Raw genomic sequence first — 18256 nt, 5'->3', positions numbered from 1 at the left:
AGATTACATGCAAAAGGTCCTAGATTCCATTCCCCAGGGCCTCACCAGGCTACTAGCTAGCTTGAGCAGCTAAGCCTTATGGTAAAGGTAAAGGACCCCCGGGTGGTTAAGTCCAGTCAAAGGTGACTATGGAGTTGCGGCTCTCATCTGGCTTTCAGGCCAAGGGAGCCGACGTTTGTCCACAGACAGCTTTCCGGGTCATGTGGCCAGGAAAGGGAACACCATGCCAAAAACCAGAGCGCACAGAAACGCTGCGGGCACAAAAACCTGCCCGCCAAAGCGGTACCTATTTATCTACTTGCATTTTGACGTGCTTTCGAACTGCTAGGTTGGCAGGAGCTGGGACAGAGCAGCGGGAGCTCACCCCGTCGCAGGGATTTGAACTGCCAACTTTCTGATCGGCAAGCCCAAGAAGCTCAGTAGTATTATAGACCACAGTGCCACCCGGGTCCCCAAAGCCTTATGATGAGCGTTTGAAGGAGCTGGGTAGGTTTAGCCTGGAAAAGAGGAGACTGAGAGGAGATAGGAGAACCATCTTCCAATATCTGAAGGGCTGTCACATGGAAGATGGGGCAAACTTGCTTTCTCCTGCTCTGGAGGGTAGGACTTGAACCCATGGCTTCAAGTTGCAAGAAAGGAGATTCTGACTAAACATTCGGGGGGAGACTTTCTGACAGTAAGATCTGCTCAACTGTGGGGTGGAAGGTGGTGGACTCTCCTTCCTTGGAGGATATTAAGCAGAGGTTGGATGGCCACCTGTCATGGATGCTTGAGCTGAGATTCCTGCCTTGCAGGGGGTTGGACTAGATGACCCTTGGGTCCCTTCCAACTCTATGGCTCTAATCACAGTTGCTGGAAGCCACAGGAGGGGAGAGGACTCCTGTGCTTGGCTCCTGCTTGCGGGTTTCCCTTGGGAGCATCTGGGTGACATGTGAGGACCGGACTCTAGAGGAGATGGGCTGCTGGCCTGATCCAGCAAGCTCTTCTTAGGTTCAGAGCTGGGGGGAAGACTTCCTGCCGGAAACCCTGGAGAGCTGCAGCCAGTCAGTGTTGGCAATGCTGAGCTAGAATCATAGAATCATAGAATCGTAGAGTTGGAAGAGACCCCAAGGGCCATCCAGTCCAACCCCCTGCCGAGCAGGAAACACCATCAAAGCATTCCTGACAGATGGCTGTCAAGCCTCTGCTTAAAGACCTCCAAAGAAGGAGACTCCACCACACTCCTTGGGAGCAAATTCCACTGCTGAACAGCTCTTACTGTCAGGAAGTTATTCCTAATGTTTAGGTGGAAGCTTCTTTCTTGTACAGTGGTACCTCGGTTTATGAACACAATTGGTTCCGGAAGTCTGTTCATAAACTGAAGCGTTCATAAACTGAAGCAAACTTTCCCATTGAAAGTAATGGAAAGTGGATTAATCTGTTCCAGACAGTCCGCGGAGTACTTAAACTGAAGCGTTCATAAACTGAAGCGAACTTTCCCATTGAAAGTAATGGAAAGTGGATTAATCTCTTCCAGACGGGTCCGCGGAGAACTCGACCTGAAGCGTACCTTACCCGAAGCATGGGTGTAATTTGTTCCGGAAGTCTGTTCATAAACTGAAGCGTTCATAAACTGAAGCGAACTTTCCCATTGAAAGTAATGGAAAGTGAATTAATCCGTTCCAGATGGGTCCGTGGCATTCGTAAACCGAAACTTTGTAAACCGAGGTGTTCGTAAACCGAGGTTCCACTGTAGTTTGAATCCAATTATCCGTGTCCGCTTCTCTGGAGCAGCAGAAAAAAACCTTTCCCCCTCCTCTATAGATCATCCTTTTATATATTTGAACATGGCTATCATATCACCCCTTAACCTTCTCTTCTCCAGGCTAAACATACCCAGCTCCCTAAGCCGTTCCTCATAAGGCATTGTTTCCAGGCCTTTGACCATTTTGGTTGCCCTCCTCTGGACACGTTCCAGTTTGTCAGTATCCTTCTTGAACTGTGGTGCCCAGAACTGGACACAGTACTCCAGGTGAGGTCTGACCAGAGCAGAATACAGTGGTACTATTACTTCCCTTGATCTAGATGCTATACTCCTGTTGATGCAGCCCAGAATTGCATTTGCTTTTTTAGCTGCTGCATCACACTGCTGACTCATGTCAAGTTTGTGGTCTACCAAGACTCCTAGATCCTTTTCACATGTACTGCTCTCAAGCCAGGTGTCACCCATCCTGTATTCGTGCCTTTCATTTTTTTTTTTTTTTTTTTGCCCAAGTGTAGTACCTTACATTTCTCCTTGTTAAAATTCATCTTGTTTGCTTTGGCCCAGTTGTCTAATCTATTAAGGTCGCCCTCTTCTGGACACGTTCCAGCTTGTCAGTATCCTTGAACTGTGGTGCCCAGAACTGGACACAGTACTCCAGGTGAGGTCTGACCAGAGCAGAATACAGTGGTACTATTACTAAAAGGATCAAGGGTTAGACTCACTGTAAATAAATCTGTAATGTGCTCAGCTCAGATTAAAGACAGGCGGGGCATTTTTAGAGCACTGGGGCTAACCAGAAATCACCCTCAATTGCACATCACCCAAATGTATTTTGCTGAACAGAGTAATCAAGCGGAGTTCTTCAAACAGCAGAAGCAGCACTGACTGGTCCAGGCCTGTGATGTCATCAAGACCACTTCCACCAGTTGGGAGGCAGGGTGAGACTGCTGGCTTTGATATGTACAGCATACCAATAGCAAAGTCATTTCCCCAAGTGCCTGTCATCCAAAATGACACAACCCAGAAATAAGAGGGAAGCATCTGACCCCCCCCCCAAGCAGCTAGATAATCCCTGAGCATCCTCATTGGTCACAGAACACTCAGTGCCTATTGGGAGGATAACAGAAGAACAGAGGGAAGGGGAATGGAATGGAGCATTCTGCCAATGAGCTGGCTGACAAAACAGGATCATTCTCCTCTGCAACATTTTGTTGCAGGTCTCGAAATGCAAAAGCCAGGAAGAAGCTGAACTCACAGGGTGGGCAGGCAAAGGTCAAGGACTTCTACTTTTTAATAAAATACATTCAAATGCAATTATGGTAAATCCATCTCATGGTGTGTGTTTTTACGCATGAAACTATGTCAACTTGCAAACCAGCTGGGGAAGGTTGTCGCATACCATGGTTTGCGGAGGCCTGCCAGACAAAAATACCCTATCACTTTCACAAAAAACAACCGGATTTGCACATTAAATCCTTTTCACAGTAAAGGGTCCACGTCAATTGCTGCTGCATCACAGGAACAAATATGAACACAGGAAATTATGAAGCTGGGTTGACGGAAAGCAAAAGCAATAATAAACCATGGTTTTCTCATTGCACCAGCCATGGTTTTTCACGATCTCTGAACTGAGCCCATAGCATCCTTTTCCCTCCTGATCAGCCACTTTGAGCGGAGCCTTTTCAGTGGTAGCACCCATCCCCTTCCCACCAGACCTGATTTACAAGTGGCTCTTATTTTGTTTTCCACTAAGCCTTTTTCTGTGGTCATAGAGCTGGCTGATCCCAGTCTGCTGCAGCTGCCTTTAACCGTATGAGTTTCTAAACTTTTTTATTCTGGTGTTTTCTAAGAAAGAAAGAAGGAAGGAAGGAAGGAAGGAAGGAAGGAAGGAAGGAAGGAAGGAAGGAAGGAAGGAAGGAAGGAAGGAGGGAGGGAGGGAGGGAGAGAGAGAGAGAGAGAGAGAGAGAGAGAGAGAGAGAGAGAGAGAGAGAGAGAGAGAGAGAGAGAGAGAGAGCAGAGAAGGCTTTATGCAATCATTTTCTGGCTATTTTATGCTAATGTTTTTGAATTTCTCTCATTGTGTGCTCTCTGGAGGAGCCCCGCAGCCAAAGAAAAAATGTGTTTTTATAACAAGCAAACAAATAAATAAAAACCGCCACCTGGATGCCAAACGCTGCTCCATAAACAAGAACATTCAATTAGGCTTGACTGGCTGAGGTTCAGGCAATCCGTTCTGCAACTCCCAGGGAGGCTGCAAGCCAGCTTGGAGTAGCTGAGCTCCCCCTGGATTTCTGCATCCTCAGAGACGGAATAGGCCAGCCTCTGGGTTCTAGATGTGGGAGAACCCTTCTTAGGCCTTCTGCCGGTGCCCTGGGCAGACTCCTGCCCCAACACCCAAGACCCCCACCTCCCCTCAGCTCACCTTCTCACGCTGGATGAGCTCAAAGGCAGCCAACAGCTCTCCCGCTCCACGGCTGCCCCTCAAGATGGGGTACCACGACAACCTCGGCTTGTGGTCCAAGCTTGGCTTGCAAATGCAGCGCCCCATGAACTCATCGGCACCCTGGGGAGAGGGAGAGAGTCAGGAAAGGGGGACTAGGCAGCCGTGCGCACACAGCTTCACTGAAAGTGGGGCCCAATGTTCAGAGTTAGCCAAGCTTCCAGAAAATAGTTATGAGGACAGAATTATCATTGCAATTCAGCACGACATTCTCTTGAACAAGCCCCAGTGAGAAGCGCAGGAGCATTGCAGGAGCTGGATACATGCGTCGAGTGCATAGGTGTGCTACATAAGCGCACATGTAGGTGCAATATACATGATGGGGGTTGCTTTTGTTCATTGCTATGCAATTTTGAGTTATTATATTGTAAGCCACCCTGTGATCCTCAGATGAAGGACGGCACAGAAATTAACAAATAGCAATGTATATGCATGCTAAAAAAGAAAAGGAAAGTGCAAAATTAAGCAATGGAATTTGCTTCCACAAAAGGCACCAACAGCCTCCTATGTATCTGAAGAAGTGTGCATGCACATGAAAGTTCACACCAATGACAAACTTAGTTGGTCTCTAAGGTGCTACTGGAAGGATTTTTTAAATTTTGTTTGGCCTCCTATGTTGATAGCTTTAAGAAAGGATTAGGCAAATTCATGGAGGAAGGGGCTATCGGATTCTCCTAGCCAGGATGGCTTTCTTCTGCCTCCACAGTCAGAGGCAGCAATGCTTCTGAATCTCAGTGGCTGGAAACCACGGGAGGGGAGAGATGCTCTTATGCTCGGATCCTGCTTGCAGGTTTCCCATAATGGGCGACTGTTCAGCCACAGTGAGAACAGGATGAAGAACAGTGCGAAGGGGGTGGACCCTTGGCCTGATTCTCCTTTGAAAGCAGCATACAAATAATTATAGTCCTCAGTATCCTGAACAAACCTTTGTTGAGATTACCCGCCCCTTTTCCACGGTGTATTCTCAAGTTCCCACCCACTTACATAGGTGTCGTGGTCGTAGATTTCAACCACGATGTTGGGAGGGGAGTCGGCAATGTTCTGGGGGGCTCCATAGATCTCGATCTCATGGAAGATCAGGGTCTGGTCCCAGGTGGGGTTCAACGTGTTCTTTGCAACCACCGTCTTCTGGCTCTGGTGTAGGAAGGAGACGGTGGCGTAGGGATCTGAGAAGGAACAGAAAAGGGAGCTGGGTCAAGGCAAGGTCCACGGCTCAAAAGGTTCACATTCTGCCACGGACCAGGATCAAGACTCGGAAATCTCTACATAAACAAAAAAACCTTAAATTTCACTTGGGGGTCTGAACTGGGGGTGACCAGGAATGAGACCTCAGGGCCCACAGTTGATAGCTTGGTGAAGATGTTGAATTCATGTTCAGCGACCATAAAAAAGGCAAGTTCCATATCAAGGATCATTAGGAAAGGAATTGAAAATAAAACTGCCACTATCATAATGTCCCTATACAAACCAATAATAATAATAATAATAATAATAATAATAATAATAATAATAATAATTTATTATTTATACCCCGCCCATCTGGCCGGGTTCCCCCAGCCACTCTGGGCGGCTTCCAACAAAATATTAAAATACAGAAATCCATCAAACATTAAAAGCTTCCCTGAACAGGGCTGCCTTAAGATGCCTTCTAAAGGTCTGGTAGTTGTTATTCTCTTTGACCTCTAGTGGGAGGGCATTCCACAGGGTGGGTGCCACTACCGAGAAGGCCCTCTGCCTGGTTCCCTGTAACTTGGCTTCTCGTAGCGAGGGAACCGCCAGAAGGCCCTCGGTACTGGACCTCAGTGTCCGGGCAGAACGATGGGGGAGGAGATGCTCCTTCAGGTATACTGGACCGAGGCCGTTTAGGGCTTTAAAGGTCAGCACCAACACTTTGAATTGTGTTTGGAAATGTACTGGGAGCCAATGTAGGTCTTTCAGGACCAGTGTTATGTGGTCTCGGCGGCCGCTCCCAGTCACCAGTCTAGCTGCCATGGTGTGACTTTGTTGGGAATACCATGTCCAATTCTGGTCACACCATTGCCTTTCTATCGCACCTTTTCCTCCAAGGAGCTAAAGGGGGCTGACATGGCTTCACCCCTTTCCTCATTTAATTCCCGCAACAACCCTGAAAGGTAGGTTAGGCTGAGAGGGAGGGACTGGCCCAAGGACACGCAGCGAGCTCCATGGCCGAGTTGGGATTTGAACCCTGGTCTCCTGGGTTCCAGTCCACACTTTACACAGGATTAGACCAATTCATAAAAGAGAGGGCTATCGATGTCAACTAGACATGATGGCTGTTCCTCTGCCTCCATAGCCAGAAGCAACAATGCCTCTCAATACTAGAAACCACAGGGGGAGAGAATTGCTCTGGTGCTCAAATCCTGACTGCAGGATTCCCATGGGCATCTGGGACTAGACTAGAAGGGCCACTGGCCTGATCCAGCAGGCTCTTCAGATGTTCTGGCCAGCGCTAAAGCAACCCAGAAGGCTCCCTTCCCCTCACCTCCAGCTCCCTTGTCTTCTGTCCAGGGTCCTGATGTCTTGCTTGACATCCTTGACTCCTGAGGGTGGGCACTCACAGTTCCGGACTTCTTGGGAACTGTGCATGCATGCACACAATTGCCAGGGCCCTCCTAAGTCCTTCAACCGCCATTGAGGAGTGGCTCCTCGAGACCCTCCTCAGAAATGCCTTGTGAATAAATGAGCTATTTCTCAAGGAGTTTTGAGACCAAGCCCAAACGTTGCTTCTGGAACCATCCAGCAAGGGCTAAATTTGGACACTTGCAACACACAGCTATTTTGTGTGATTCAACGGTGTGGGGCAAATCCAGTCTGTGCAGTTAAAGCAGATTTGGCACTCTTGCGGAACAAATCCACTTTAAAAAATGGACCTTGTGTGCTAAGAAAAATGATGGTGGAAAATAGACTGCAAAGTGTAGGAGAACAACTGCTTGAGGTGACAGCTTATGATGTCCCCTCAAACCATTGCTAACAGACCACCATGCAAGCTCGACGGATCGTCCAGGTACCACCTATGAGTCTATTGTTCTCTGCAATGCATATGCTAAACAAAGCCCATCGCCCGTGCCGTCTTTGGGAGCAGAAACGCAACCAGTTCCTGATTCTTGCAAGTGCACTTCCCGCTACTGCCAGCTTTCACACGGTGCCACCTTTATGTCATTTGTGGGGTTGGTGTTTCCTTTGCCACTCTGGGCCTGGCTCCAGAAACAAGCATTTGAAACCCAGCACTTTGACCTGCAGCCTGGAGGGCACCAGGCCAGCCGAGTGCCCGTTTTGTGCCCCGGCGCCTGGAGTGCCGGGCTTCCCCCACTCCTCCCTGAGCTGCCGTGGTTGGCATCCCAGCCAATGTACATCTCTAATGAGCCAGGCGGTTTGCGATACGATCAGCTACAACAGGCCGAACTCCTGCTAGGAAGAGCATGTCTTTCTCAGCCGACGCTTGTTGGGTTTTTCCAGCCCGGGGAAGGTTGAATGCACTACAATAAACAGAACATTAAATCCTTTTAAAAGGCCCTTTGTCTGAGCTTTGTATCCACACACGGTTTTATTTTCATAACCACAAAAAGGCTCGCCTTCAAGGACTCCTTTATGCTTTGTTCGAGGGACGGTAAATCACAATCCCACATTGTGGATGTCTGCTCCCTGTGTTGTCATTGGCTGCCATCCACCCAAGGAAAGCGACTCCCACCCGGGCTGGCCAATCAGGAGGGATGAGATCACTCTGAGCAGAGATGGTTTGGATCCAAGGCAATAAACCAGCAACAAACAAAAAAAGGAGAGGAAAAATAAGGGGCTCATTATGGACACGGGCAAGAGAAGGGATCCCATGGGATTGAGAAAAGGTGGGTGATCTTTGGCCTGGTCCTGTTTCAAGATTGGGGTTGGAGCAGATTTCCACTCAATGGTTTCCCAGTCCAATGAGTCAGAAAATGCAGAAGGAACATGCTGTGTGCTCATCATCATGAAGAAGGGCACATTTCAGGCTTGAGAAAACAAACCCTACCCGTGACGCGTCCTATAAGGGCTCCCTTTTTCAGTGGAAACTCACAGCGAGGCCAAACGCGAAATTGCCAGCGAGAAGAGTTTGGCCATCTCCTCTCCCTCCATTGATGATAACTGGCCCGGAAAGTTTTGTTCCAGCGGATGTGCTTGTGCACAATTTCTAAATTAGAACCGTAAATGGGGGGGGGGGTGGAAAGATTTTTCCGAGGACAAAGAAGACAACAAGGTCCAGAAGGGAGCTGGCTGAGCTAAACCCCAAAACTGATTGGGGCGCAGCCTTCAGGAACCTTCCGAGTCAGGAGAGGACCGGGGAGGGCTGGGGCCCATCTCCCCCATCCCATCCCTGCTCAGGAGGAGATGGAGATGCCAAAGGAGAATTGTTCCTCTCCGCTTCCTCTCTGTGCACTTAGAGAAGCACATGGCTTTCCCAAAAGAAACTGTAGGTTGTTTAGGGTGTTGGGAATTGGAGCTCCACAAGGGGGGTACTATGCTTCCCAGGGGTTGGGAGGTGCTTTGATAGAGAGCCAGTGGTGGTCAGAGTGTCGGACTAGGACTTTGTAGAAACCTGGGTTCAAATCCCCACTCGGCCATGAAGTCACACTGCCTCTCAGCCTAACCTACAGGGATGTTGTGGGGGATTAAATGAGGAGAGGGAGAGCCGTGGCTGCCACCTGCGGCTCCTCGAAGAAAAAGGTGGGATATCAATGCAATTGATTGATCAATCAATGGTATGAACGCAGCCCAAGTTGCTGCAGCGGAGGGGGTGAGAGTGGGGAGCCTGCCCTGCCGTTCTCTTGGGAAGACAGGCGAACTAATATCAGTGTACTGGAAGAAGCAAAGATCACCAGTGTTGAAACAATGATTCTTCAACATCAACTTCATTGAACTGGTCATGTTGTGCGGAGGCCTGATGATCGTCTTCCAAAGCAACTACTTAAAAACTGAAAGTGTAATGCAAAGAGGTTTAAACAAAAGAGGTTTAAAGACTCTCTGAAGGCAAATCTTTAAAAAGTGTAGCATAAACATTGACAAGTGGGAAACACTGGCCTGTGAGCGATCCAATTGGAGAACAGTCTTTACCAAAGGTGTCGTGGGCTTTGGAGACACTCGAACTCAGGGCGAAAGGGAGAAACGTGCTAAGAGGACGGCATGCTTGGCAAACCCTCACCGGGATCAACTCCCACCCGGAAACCTATGTCCCCACTGTGGAAGGACGTGTGGATCCAGAATTGGCCTCCAAAGTCACTTACAGACTCACTGTTAAAACCATGTTTATGGAAGACAATCTTACTTGACTACAAGGGATAGAAGAAGAAGAAGAAGAAGAAGAAGAAGAAGAAGAAGAAGAAGAAGAAGAAGAAGAAGAAGAAGAAGAAGAAGAAGGTCCTGTTTGTATGGCTCCGGTTTATCTGGCTGGAAGCATTTGAAGCCCCAAAGTGATCCTGGCTTCTTCATTGCACAGGAGGCCACCCCACCCCCCTTTCACCCTGTAGGTGTGGACCTGACCTCAAAACCCAGAACACCCCTATCCACCGAGGCGAACGCCAACATTTACAAAGCGTTCCTGCCCGGTTCTATTGAGAATCAACAAAATATTCTCTCTGTAGGGAGATGGCAGCATCTTGGACCGGATGAATGACATTTCCCCCACACGCAGCAAGCACCAGGAAGCCTGCCATGTATTACTTTGTACAAACAGGCGTTTGTTCTTGTGAACAACATCCCGCACTGGGAGCCGCAAACCACATTTGCTCACCGTTTGCTTTAAAACACACACACACACACACACACACACACACACCCCATCATTTTATTAATCTAGATTTTCAAGATAGCCTACAAAAGAAAACCATAGGGCAAATATAAAACAGATCAAAAACATCAGAAACAAAAGCAATTATCGTAGCAATAGTAAAAATGCAAAAAGCAGTAGATAGAAAGCAGTTAAAATCCTGGGCAAACTTCCTTCCTTCCTTCCTTCCTTCCTTCCTTCCTTCCTTCCTTCCTTTCTTTTGAAATGTCTAAAACATGGCTCTCTGGGCAAACTGAGATCTGGCTTAATTTTTTTATTAAAAAACAACAACAGATTAGTCGAGAGAGAGGAAAACTTTATTTTCACCAGTCTAAGAATACTGGAACATCAGCTCCATATGCCGTTTCCATCCAGGCACCTTTAGAGAAATCAACGGCCCCTCATACACCTCCAACAGCCCCCGGTCTTTAAACTGCCAGCTCATTCTTGCACACTTTTCATTAATTGCCCAGAAAGAGAGGAATCAAATGCCTTTCTTCACACAGAGCAGAGTTAGGGCTAATCCACACATACCTTTCCTCCCCTTTTTCCAGGCACAGTCTGTGCTTTAAAGCTCCATGTCCGAGTGCCCTTTGTTTTGCTCTGAGATTTCCCAGCAGAAAGCTGCTCTTTAAAGCTCACTCGGAACAAACATCAAACCATGGAAATTCCAATTGATGTTTGCTCCAATGGAGCGATAAAGAGAAGGTTTTCTGGAGGAAAAAAAGAGAGAGAAATGCTTGGGCATGGAGATTTTAAGTGCGGACCTGGGCCTGGAAAGAGCGAGGCAAAAGTAAGGCCCTGAAACAATGGAGCTTAACTTCCATCATCGGACAAAATGTGGAAACGGGCCAAGAAAACGCTCACAGGTGACTAGGAAGTTTGGCATGCTGCTTCCATTCATGCACAGATGGGAACTGGTCCATTCATTTGCCTTCCTTGGCAAAAGATCTTCAAGACCGACACTTTTCAGGAAGCAAGGAGCCACAGTGCCCTTTCAGCACCAAGGAATGCCAGTATCACACAGGGCGCTGTGCCTGGTAGCACTTTGACCTACGTCTAAAATCCCTGGGGAGTCTTGTTTGTGCGTTGCAACCAACCAAACACAACCTTCCATGCTCTGGGCTCCCAAATCTCTTTGCCCCGCCATCAAGAACAAACAAACAAACAACTTATCCACATTATGCTGACACAAAAACTCCACATGTACACTACGCAAAAGAATGAAAGATCGCTACCCACCTTATTTCTCCCATATATACCCCCCCAAAAAATAAGGTTGCCATATTTCAAAAAACAAAAACCCAGACACAAAGGTTCTTGAGCTTTTTTTGCAAAATCTCCCCCCCCCCAAAAAAAAGGCGTTTTAAAGCTATTTTTTAGGAAATTCATCAAAACATCAACACTTTCAATATGGGCTGCCATACACCTGGGTTTCTCCAGATATTTTAACCGACTTTAGAAAATTCCACCCAGATGACATCTTCAATGGATAAACCCCGGCTATGTTCAGGAAATCCTGGACGTATGGCAGCCCCCCAACCTCGAAATGCCTAGGATAGCAGCATCTCACATGAAACCTAAATGACCTGTAGGAAGGATGCTATGAATTGAAAACAAGAGATAATATATGTGCCTTATTTATCCATGAAAATATTTCAATACAAAAAAGTTACAAGTAAAATCCCAAGGGAGGAGTGCAATTTAGGAGGCCAGCTTACCTGAAAAGCTGTCCTTATCCATGGCAATCAGATCCCTCGCTTGATAGATATAACATCGCAGGTGGTACCTGTTCCCATCTTCAAGGAGAAGAGGGGGAATGAAAAATGCATCAACAAATTATCCAAGTTCAGGCCGGAGCTTGAAAACCAAACTTGCAAGACTCAGTTTTAGAATAGCATCCTGTTACAGCACACAAAGCAAATTACGAGACATCACAACCCCCAAGGCAGGGTGATGCCATCACAGGTGCCACCTCTCCCTGGGGCCCTGGGTGCCTGAGCACCCACAAAATTCCCCATGAAGGGGCTGGGCACTCACAGATTTCAGTGCCAGGGGCCAAGTTGGCACTCCTGATGCCCACGGAGGAGGAGGAGGAGGAGGAGGAGGAGGAGGAGGAGGAGGAGGAGGAGGAGAGGTCCGTCAGTGCTGCCTCAGGCAACCTGGTGTCCTTTGGATATTTTGGACTGCTCCAGTCATGGGAGGGGATGGTGTTTCAGGGCAAAAGGGGTCTTGTGGTAGGAGCTGCTGAACCTTCCACACACCCCAACAAACACACTCACCCACCCACCTATGGCTTGCCCACTCAAGTCCTCATTTCTTCAACGAAGAAGCTGTGCCAGAACCGTGCCTGGCTGGCGGGGGGGGGGGCTTCATGGGGGAGAGGCCATGGGGAGGGGGAGAGGCTATGGGGAGGTAAGCAGAAGGCACAGCAAGGATTCCGCTTCCCTCCTTTATGTGCCACTATTGAGCCCAAATTGGAGCCCTGGTTTATATACTGCCGGTGTGGGTTTAAGCAAAGGGGCACATGGTCTCCCCACTGAGCATCAGAGTTGTGTCATCCTAATCAGATCTTCTGCGAACTGCAGGTTATTCTCTCTCTCTCTCTCTCTCTCTCTCTCTCTCTCTCTCTCTCTCTCTCTCTCTCGTGATTGCACACCCAGATTTTTTTTAAGGGGCTGGTTTGCTACAATCATAAAAAGAATTCTTGTGTGATTGATTTGAGGAATTCTCTGAGCCCAGAGAGATCCCGCCTCTCTTTTGTCCAGAGCAAGCATAACCCCTTCCCAGTTGCAGTCAACAACCTCTGGCTCTTGCTGTAAGAAGCCCAATGAGATGCATTTGGCAACAGAAGCAGACTGCGCTCTTACAGTCAAAAATGCAGGAAATTGTGGGACGGTTCACACCAAAGTTGAGGGTCGACACCGATTTGCCATCGTCACTCCTGTCATCCGTCACTCCGCCCTGAAGAAAGAAATCAGTTCCGTTATGAGCTGCAGAAGTTTTGAGATTTCAGGGTGATGGGGGTGGAGAGCCACTCCACCTGATGGCTAATTTTCCTGCAGGCGTAGAAACCCAGCAGGTGGCTGCCTTCAGTTGCTGCACATGAACACAGAAATGTGCAACGTTTCATCACAATCGCCCAACAGTTTATTCCTTCTTTCCTGAGCTGAGGCAATATGATAGAAGTTTTAAAAATTATGCCTTGTGCAGAGAAAATGGACAGAGAAAGGTTCTTCTCCGTCTCCCATAACATTGGAACTCAGTGGGGACATCCCATCATGCTCAAGCCAAGCTTTGAATTCTATGAGTGGCAAATAACACATTGGTCCCTTAACGGCATTCGACAGAGCAGAGTGCAACCTTCTTCCAAGGGCTCATCCATTCTTCCCTTTTGCCTTGCGCTTTCCAGGTCAAGTCTAGTTTCCAAGTCCATGTCCGAGTGTGCTTTTTTTCCCTGCCCAATTTTTATCGCAGAATCAACTACCTTTGAAGGTGACCCAGAAACTGCCACTAATCCAGAATGCAGCAGCTGGACTGGTGACTGGGAGTGACCGCCGAGACCACATAACACTGGTCCCAAAAGACCTACATTGGCTCCCGGTACGTTTCCGAGCACAATTCAAAGTGTTGGTGCTGACCTTTAAAGCCTTAAAAGGCCTCGGCCCAGTATACCTGAAGGAGCGTCTCCACCCCCATCGCCCAGCCCAGACACTGAGGTCCAGCTCCGAGGGCCTTTGGCGGTTCCCTCCCTGCGAGAAGTGAGGTTACAGGGAACCAGGCAGAGGGCCTTCTCGGTAGTGGCACCCACCCTGTAGAACGCCCTCCCATCAAGGGTCAAGGAAATAAACAACTACCTGACTTTTAGAAGACATCTGAAGGCAGCCCTGTTTAGGGAAGTTTTTAATGCTTGATGTTATATCATGTTTTTAGTATTCTGTTGGGAGCCGCCCAGAGTGGCTGGGGAGACCCAGTCAGATGGGTGGGGTATAAATAATAAATTATTGATATTATTATACGGTAATTCAGGTTTTCCTGCAGATTGCTGTTTGTTACAATTCAGTGGTAAAGATTGGGTTCTCCTGGGGAAAGCACCAGGAGAAGAAGAAAAGAGGGGAAAATAGCTGTCAGATGCAGACCTGGAAATCCCAGAGCTGAGATAAGCCCAGACCAGTTTGTCACTGTGGATACTGGAAGACTGGTTTAGGGGTTGTGTTGGGGGCAGAGTGGGGACTGGAACTCTCCTCCACCCCCCAACCCTGCCCATAAAACATGACAAGCCTTGAGCTAGCTCTGCTATAAACGGAGCTCAAAGAACTAGCTGTTAAACGTATTTTGCTAAGAATGCCGGCCAGTAAAATTAATGGAGTAGAACTTCTCTTAATGGTCCGCCCAATACCTTGAAACCCGGCTTGAAAGGCAGCCCACCCGGCCACCCTTTGTCTCCTTCTCCCGCTCCCCAAAGGCTCCATGCGAGCTCCTTTTATCGCCTGCTAATTGGGGCAATCGGGGTGAAATATTTGGCTACAGGAAACAGGGGCTCCGTGTGATGATCCCGCTTCCTGGATTAACGCAACCCCCCAACTTTCCATCTTTTCAAGTCTCAGATGTTTGGCAATGGCCTGGAAAACGGCATCCACTGTGCAATTCCCAGACCCTCCAGGGGGGGCCGCTTGGTCCTAGAGAACATGTCAGGTGGTCCAGCTCTTTCCACCCAAAAAAATCCCCCATCAGGAATAGACATTAGCATGGGATTCCTGCAGAGGAAACGCAGGCTTTGCAGCTCCAACCATTCCTGATCATTGGGGGATGCTGAGATTTTTCTAACGCTGCCTTAAAAATATGCTTCTCCGTCTTGCTTCATTCCCTCAAATCTTTTTGCTGGCTGCCTATTTTCTCGAAGGAAGAACCAAGGAAGTCTCAAGAGCTGGCTGAAGAGATCCACGGTTGCTTCTGCAGGCTTTGCTGAGCTAGAGCCCTTCCTGCCCCCCAGGGAAGACCTTGTTGAGCCAAAGGCACACCCAGCTCTGTGGCATAGCGTCGCTGGATTCTTCTCCTGCTCAGAGCAAGCCTGACTGGAGATTTTTTTATAGCAGAGTCAAGCTTGGTGACACAAGACCTGCTCTAGCCTATTGCTGTTCAAGATGCTCCCCGTTTCGCCCAGTTGTTCACTCTGAGATCCCTTCCTTTGTCCAGAGATTGGTGGTGAAGCACCAAATAGCTCCCAACTCCCCCCACCCCACCCCCGAGACGCCATTCATGGCATGGATGCTTCCAGGCTCCGCTCCCGATAGAATCAGTCAGCTTGGGTGGCACCAATCGGTCCCATGGCTTTTCAACTTGGGGATTCAGACATCTCAGCTGCGGTCTAAGAACAGAATCCGAATGGTGGAAGGGATAAGAATGCTTTGGTTTAAGAATGGTCTTGGTTTAAGAGCGGACTTCCAGAACAGATTAAGTTCATAAACTGAGGTACCACTGTAGTTTTAAAAAGCACAGATCCCAGTGCCATTCCTTGGGGGACTCCACTTTCTCCTTCTCTCCATTTGGAGAATGGTCCGTTTCTTCCTGACAGTAAGAGCTGTTCGGCAGTGGAATTTGCTACCAAGGAGTGTGGTGGAGTCTCCTTCTTTGGAGGTCTTCAAGCAGAGGCTTGACAGGCATATGTCAAGAATGCTTTGATGGTGTTTCCTGCTCGGCAGGGGGTTGGACTGGATGGCCCTTGTGGTCTCTTCCAACTCTATGATTCTATGATTCCTGCGCTTTGCTTCCTGCAACTTAACCAATCCTGATCCACTCAAGGATTTGATCTGGACAAGGAATCAGAGGGTATTTCTGAGATTCTCATACCTGCCAAGATGAAGCTGTGAGCCCCCTGACCTTAAAAAATAAAAATAAAACACCTCCTTGTCTCCACTGCTTGTGACTTGCTACAGACAAAAGGAAAAAAGAAATCGCAATAGGAAATGTATCTATATATAATATTTCCACCCCACCCTTCCTCCCATAGGAAGCCAGGGTGGCATTAATTCCATATTGGAGGGCCTGGCTGTTATTTTTTGTGCTAACTGCATGCTGGAAGTGAGAGAATTGACACATTTTTACATGTGTTTGCATGTGTGGACACGTATCGGGAGGAAAGGAAAGGCAAGAACCCAGAACTGCCAAGAGTTGCCATTTCCCCATGGAATCCTGCAAGCAAACAGTAGCAGCACTGAGAGGTTTCAAGGAACAAGGACATGGGCTGTGTGTGTGTTTTGTGTGGTGTTGTTTTTTTTTCGGGATGGGGAATGAGATGCAAACTCAAAGTGAAGCCCTTGGCTGCGTCCCAAAGGTCAAGATGCACTTTCGAATTGGAAGCCCAGGAGTGCTTGGGGGGAAAAAGGCTCCCCAAACCATAAAATCTGGCAAAACCATTTAGCAAAGTATTCGGCGGAGAGCCTTGGAACCACAGGGAGGGAACCCACTAATCCCAAGCTATGAAGAGAGCTTGGAGGGGATCCAGGATGACCTACTGCACTTGAGAATTCAGGACTGGGCCCCAACCCTCCCAGAGCCGGCCTCGCGCCATGAGGTCTGGCCGCTGAGCCAGGATGGGGGCCTGAGTCACCTGCTGAGCTGTGTGCACATGGGATAATGTGCAGCCCAGCAAGGCAATGCTCAGGAAAGGGAGCAAACATGCTCAGGCTAGGAATCAGAAAATTGTGGAGCTGGAAGGCACCCCAAGGGTCATTAGTCCAACCCCCTGCAATGCAGGAGTCTCAACTAAAGCATCCATGACAGAAAGCCTGGAATCTCACCTAGAATCTCACCCATTTTGCCGGCGATACGAAATTGATCAAGGTCACTGAAACAAAACGGAATGAAGATTGCAAAGAGCTGCGTAAGGACTTCCACAAAGTGAGTTAAGGGGCATCCAGTGGCAAACGCAATTCCCTGTCAACAAGTGTAAAGGAATGCATGTCGGAATGCAAACAGGATGATGCCACATCCATGCTCATGGGGTCTGAACTGGCAGTGACCGACCAGGAACGAGACCTCGGAGTCCTAGCAGGTACCTGAATGAAGAGGTTAACCCATGGGTAGGCAACCTAAGGCCCAGGGGCCGGATGCGGCCCAATCGCCTTCTAAATCCAGCCCGCAGACGGTCAGGGAATCAGCATGTTTTTACATGAGTAGAATGTGTCCTTTTATTTAAAATGCATCTCTGGGTTATTTGTGGGGCGTAGGAATTCATTCATTTATTTATTTTCAAAATATAGTCCGGCCCCCCACAAGGTCTGAGGGACAGTGGACCGGCCCCCTGCTAAAAATGTTTGCTGACCCCTGGGTTAACCCAATGTTCAGCGGCTGTAAAAAAGGTGAATTCCATTCCAGGGATCATTAGGAGAGGAATTGAAAATAAGAGGGCCAATAACATCCTGCCCTTATAGAAATCTATTTGGAATGCTGTGTCCCGTTGGGTCACCTCGCCTCAAAAAGGATGGAGTCGTAGAGTTGGAGAAGGACAACCAAAATGATCAGGGGGGGCGGGGTGGAGTGAATTTCCTAGAAGATTGCAGCATCTGGGACTTTTAAGTTTGGAGCAAAGGCGAGGAAGGGGCGAGAAGACAGAAGTTTATGAAATTATGCCTGGCACAGAGAAAGCAGAGAAAGAAAAGTTTCTCTCCCTCTCTCTCAGCACTAGGACTTGCAGACATCCCCTGAAGTTGGAAGATTCAGGACAGATAAAAGAAAGCCCTTCTTCAGGTGGTTAAACTATGGAACTCCCTCCCACTAGAGGCAGGGATGACCACCAACTTGGATGGCGTTAAAAAGAGGATTGGGCAAATTCCTGGAAGGGGAGAGGGCTATTGATGGGCTACTAGCCACGAAGGTGATGAGCGGCCACCACAATTGGAGGCAGCGATGCTTCTGAATCCCAGTTGCTGGAAACCGCAGGAGGGGAGATCTGCTCTTGCACTCGGGTCCTGCTTGCGGGTTCCTCATGGAGGCCTCTGGGTGGCCCCTGTGAGAACAGGAGGCTGGATGAGATGGGTCAGCTGTTTCTAGGCTTGTACTTTGTGTTCCTACTCTGGGGAAATTAAGACGGCTGCTGTGGCTGGAGAGCTACCGGTAATTCATTCAACAGGGAGCCCAACCAAGGAACATTTGGGTTTCTTAAAGGAACTCCTCTGGTGGTGGAAAGGAGAGCCGG

General features: G+C 48.5%; 1 protein-coding gene across 14 annotated transcripts in view; it reads right to left on the bottom strand.

Annotated features, from left to right (window-relative positions):
- Nucleotides 1-18256, bottom strand: part of DYSF (dysferlin) — a 181420-nt gene that overhangs the window by 74596 nt on the left and 88568 nt on the right. For all 14 annotated transcript variants that reach the window (XM_060278297.2, XM_060278292.2, XM_060278298.2 and 11 more), the window contains 4 exons: nucleotides 12930-13023; nucleotides 11781-11858; nucleotides 5229-5410; nucleotides 4167-4307 (listed from right to left, as the gene is read on the bottom strand). In XM_060278297.2, coding sequence (XP_060134280.2) covers nucleotides 4167-4307; nucleotides 5229-5410; nucleotides 11781-11858; nucleotides 12930-13023 — 495 coding nt within the window. The remainder of the gene's footprint in view (nucleotides 1-4166; nucleotides 4308-5228; nucleotides 5411-11780; nucleotides 11859-12929; nucleotides 13024-18256) is intronic.

Source organism: Zootoca vivipara, chromosome Z1 (assembly GCF_965207765.1).
Source record: "Zootoca vivipara chromosome Z1, rZooViv2.hap1.1, whole genome shotgun sequence".
NCBI classification, from domain to species: domain Eukaryota; kingdom Metazoa; phylum Chordata; class Lepidosauria; order Squamata; family Lacertidae; genus Zootoca; species Zootoca vivipara.
Note: the sequence above shows the minus strand (reverse complement) of the source record. Positions and strands in the feature narration are given on the sequence as shown.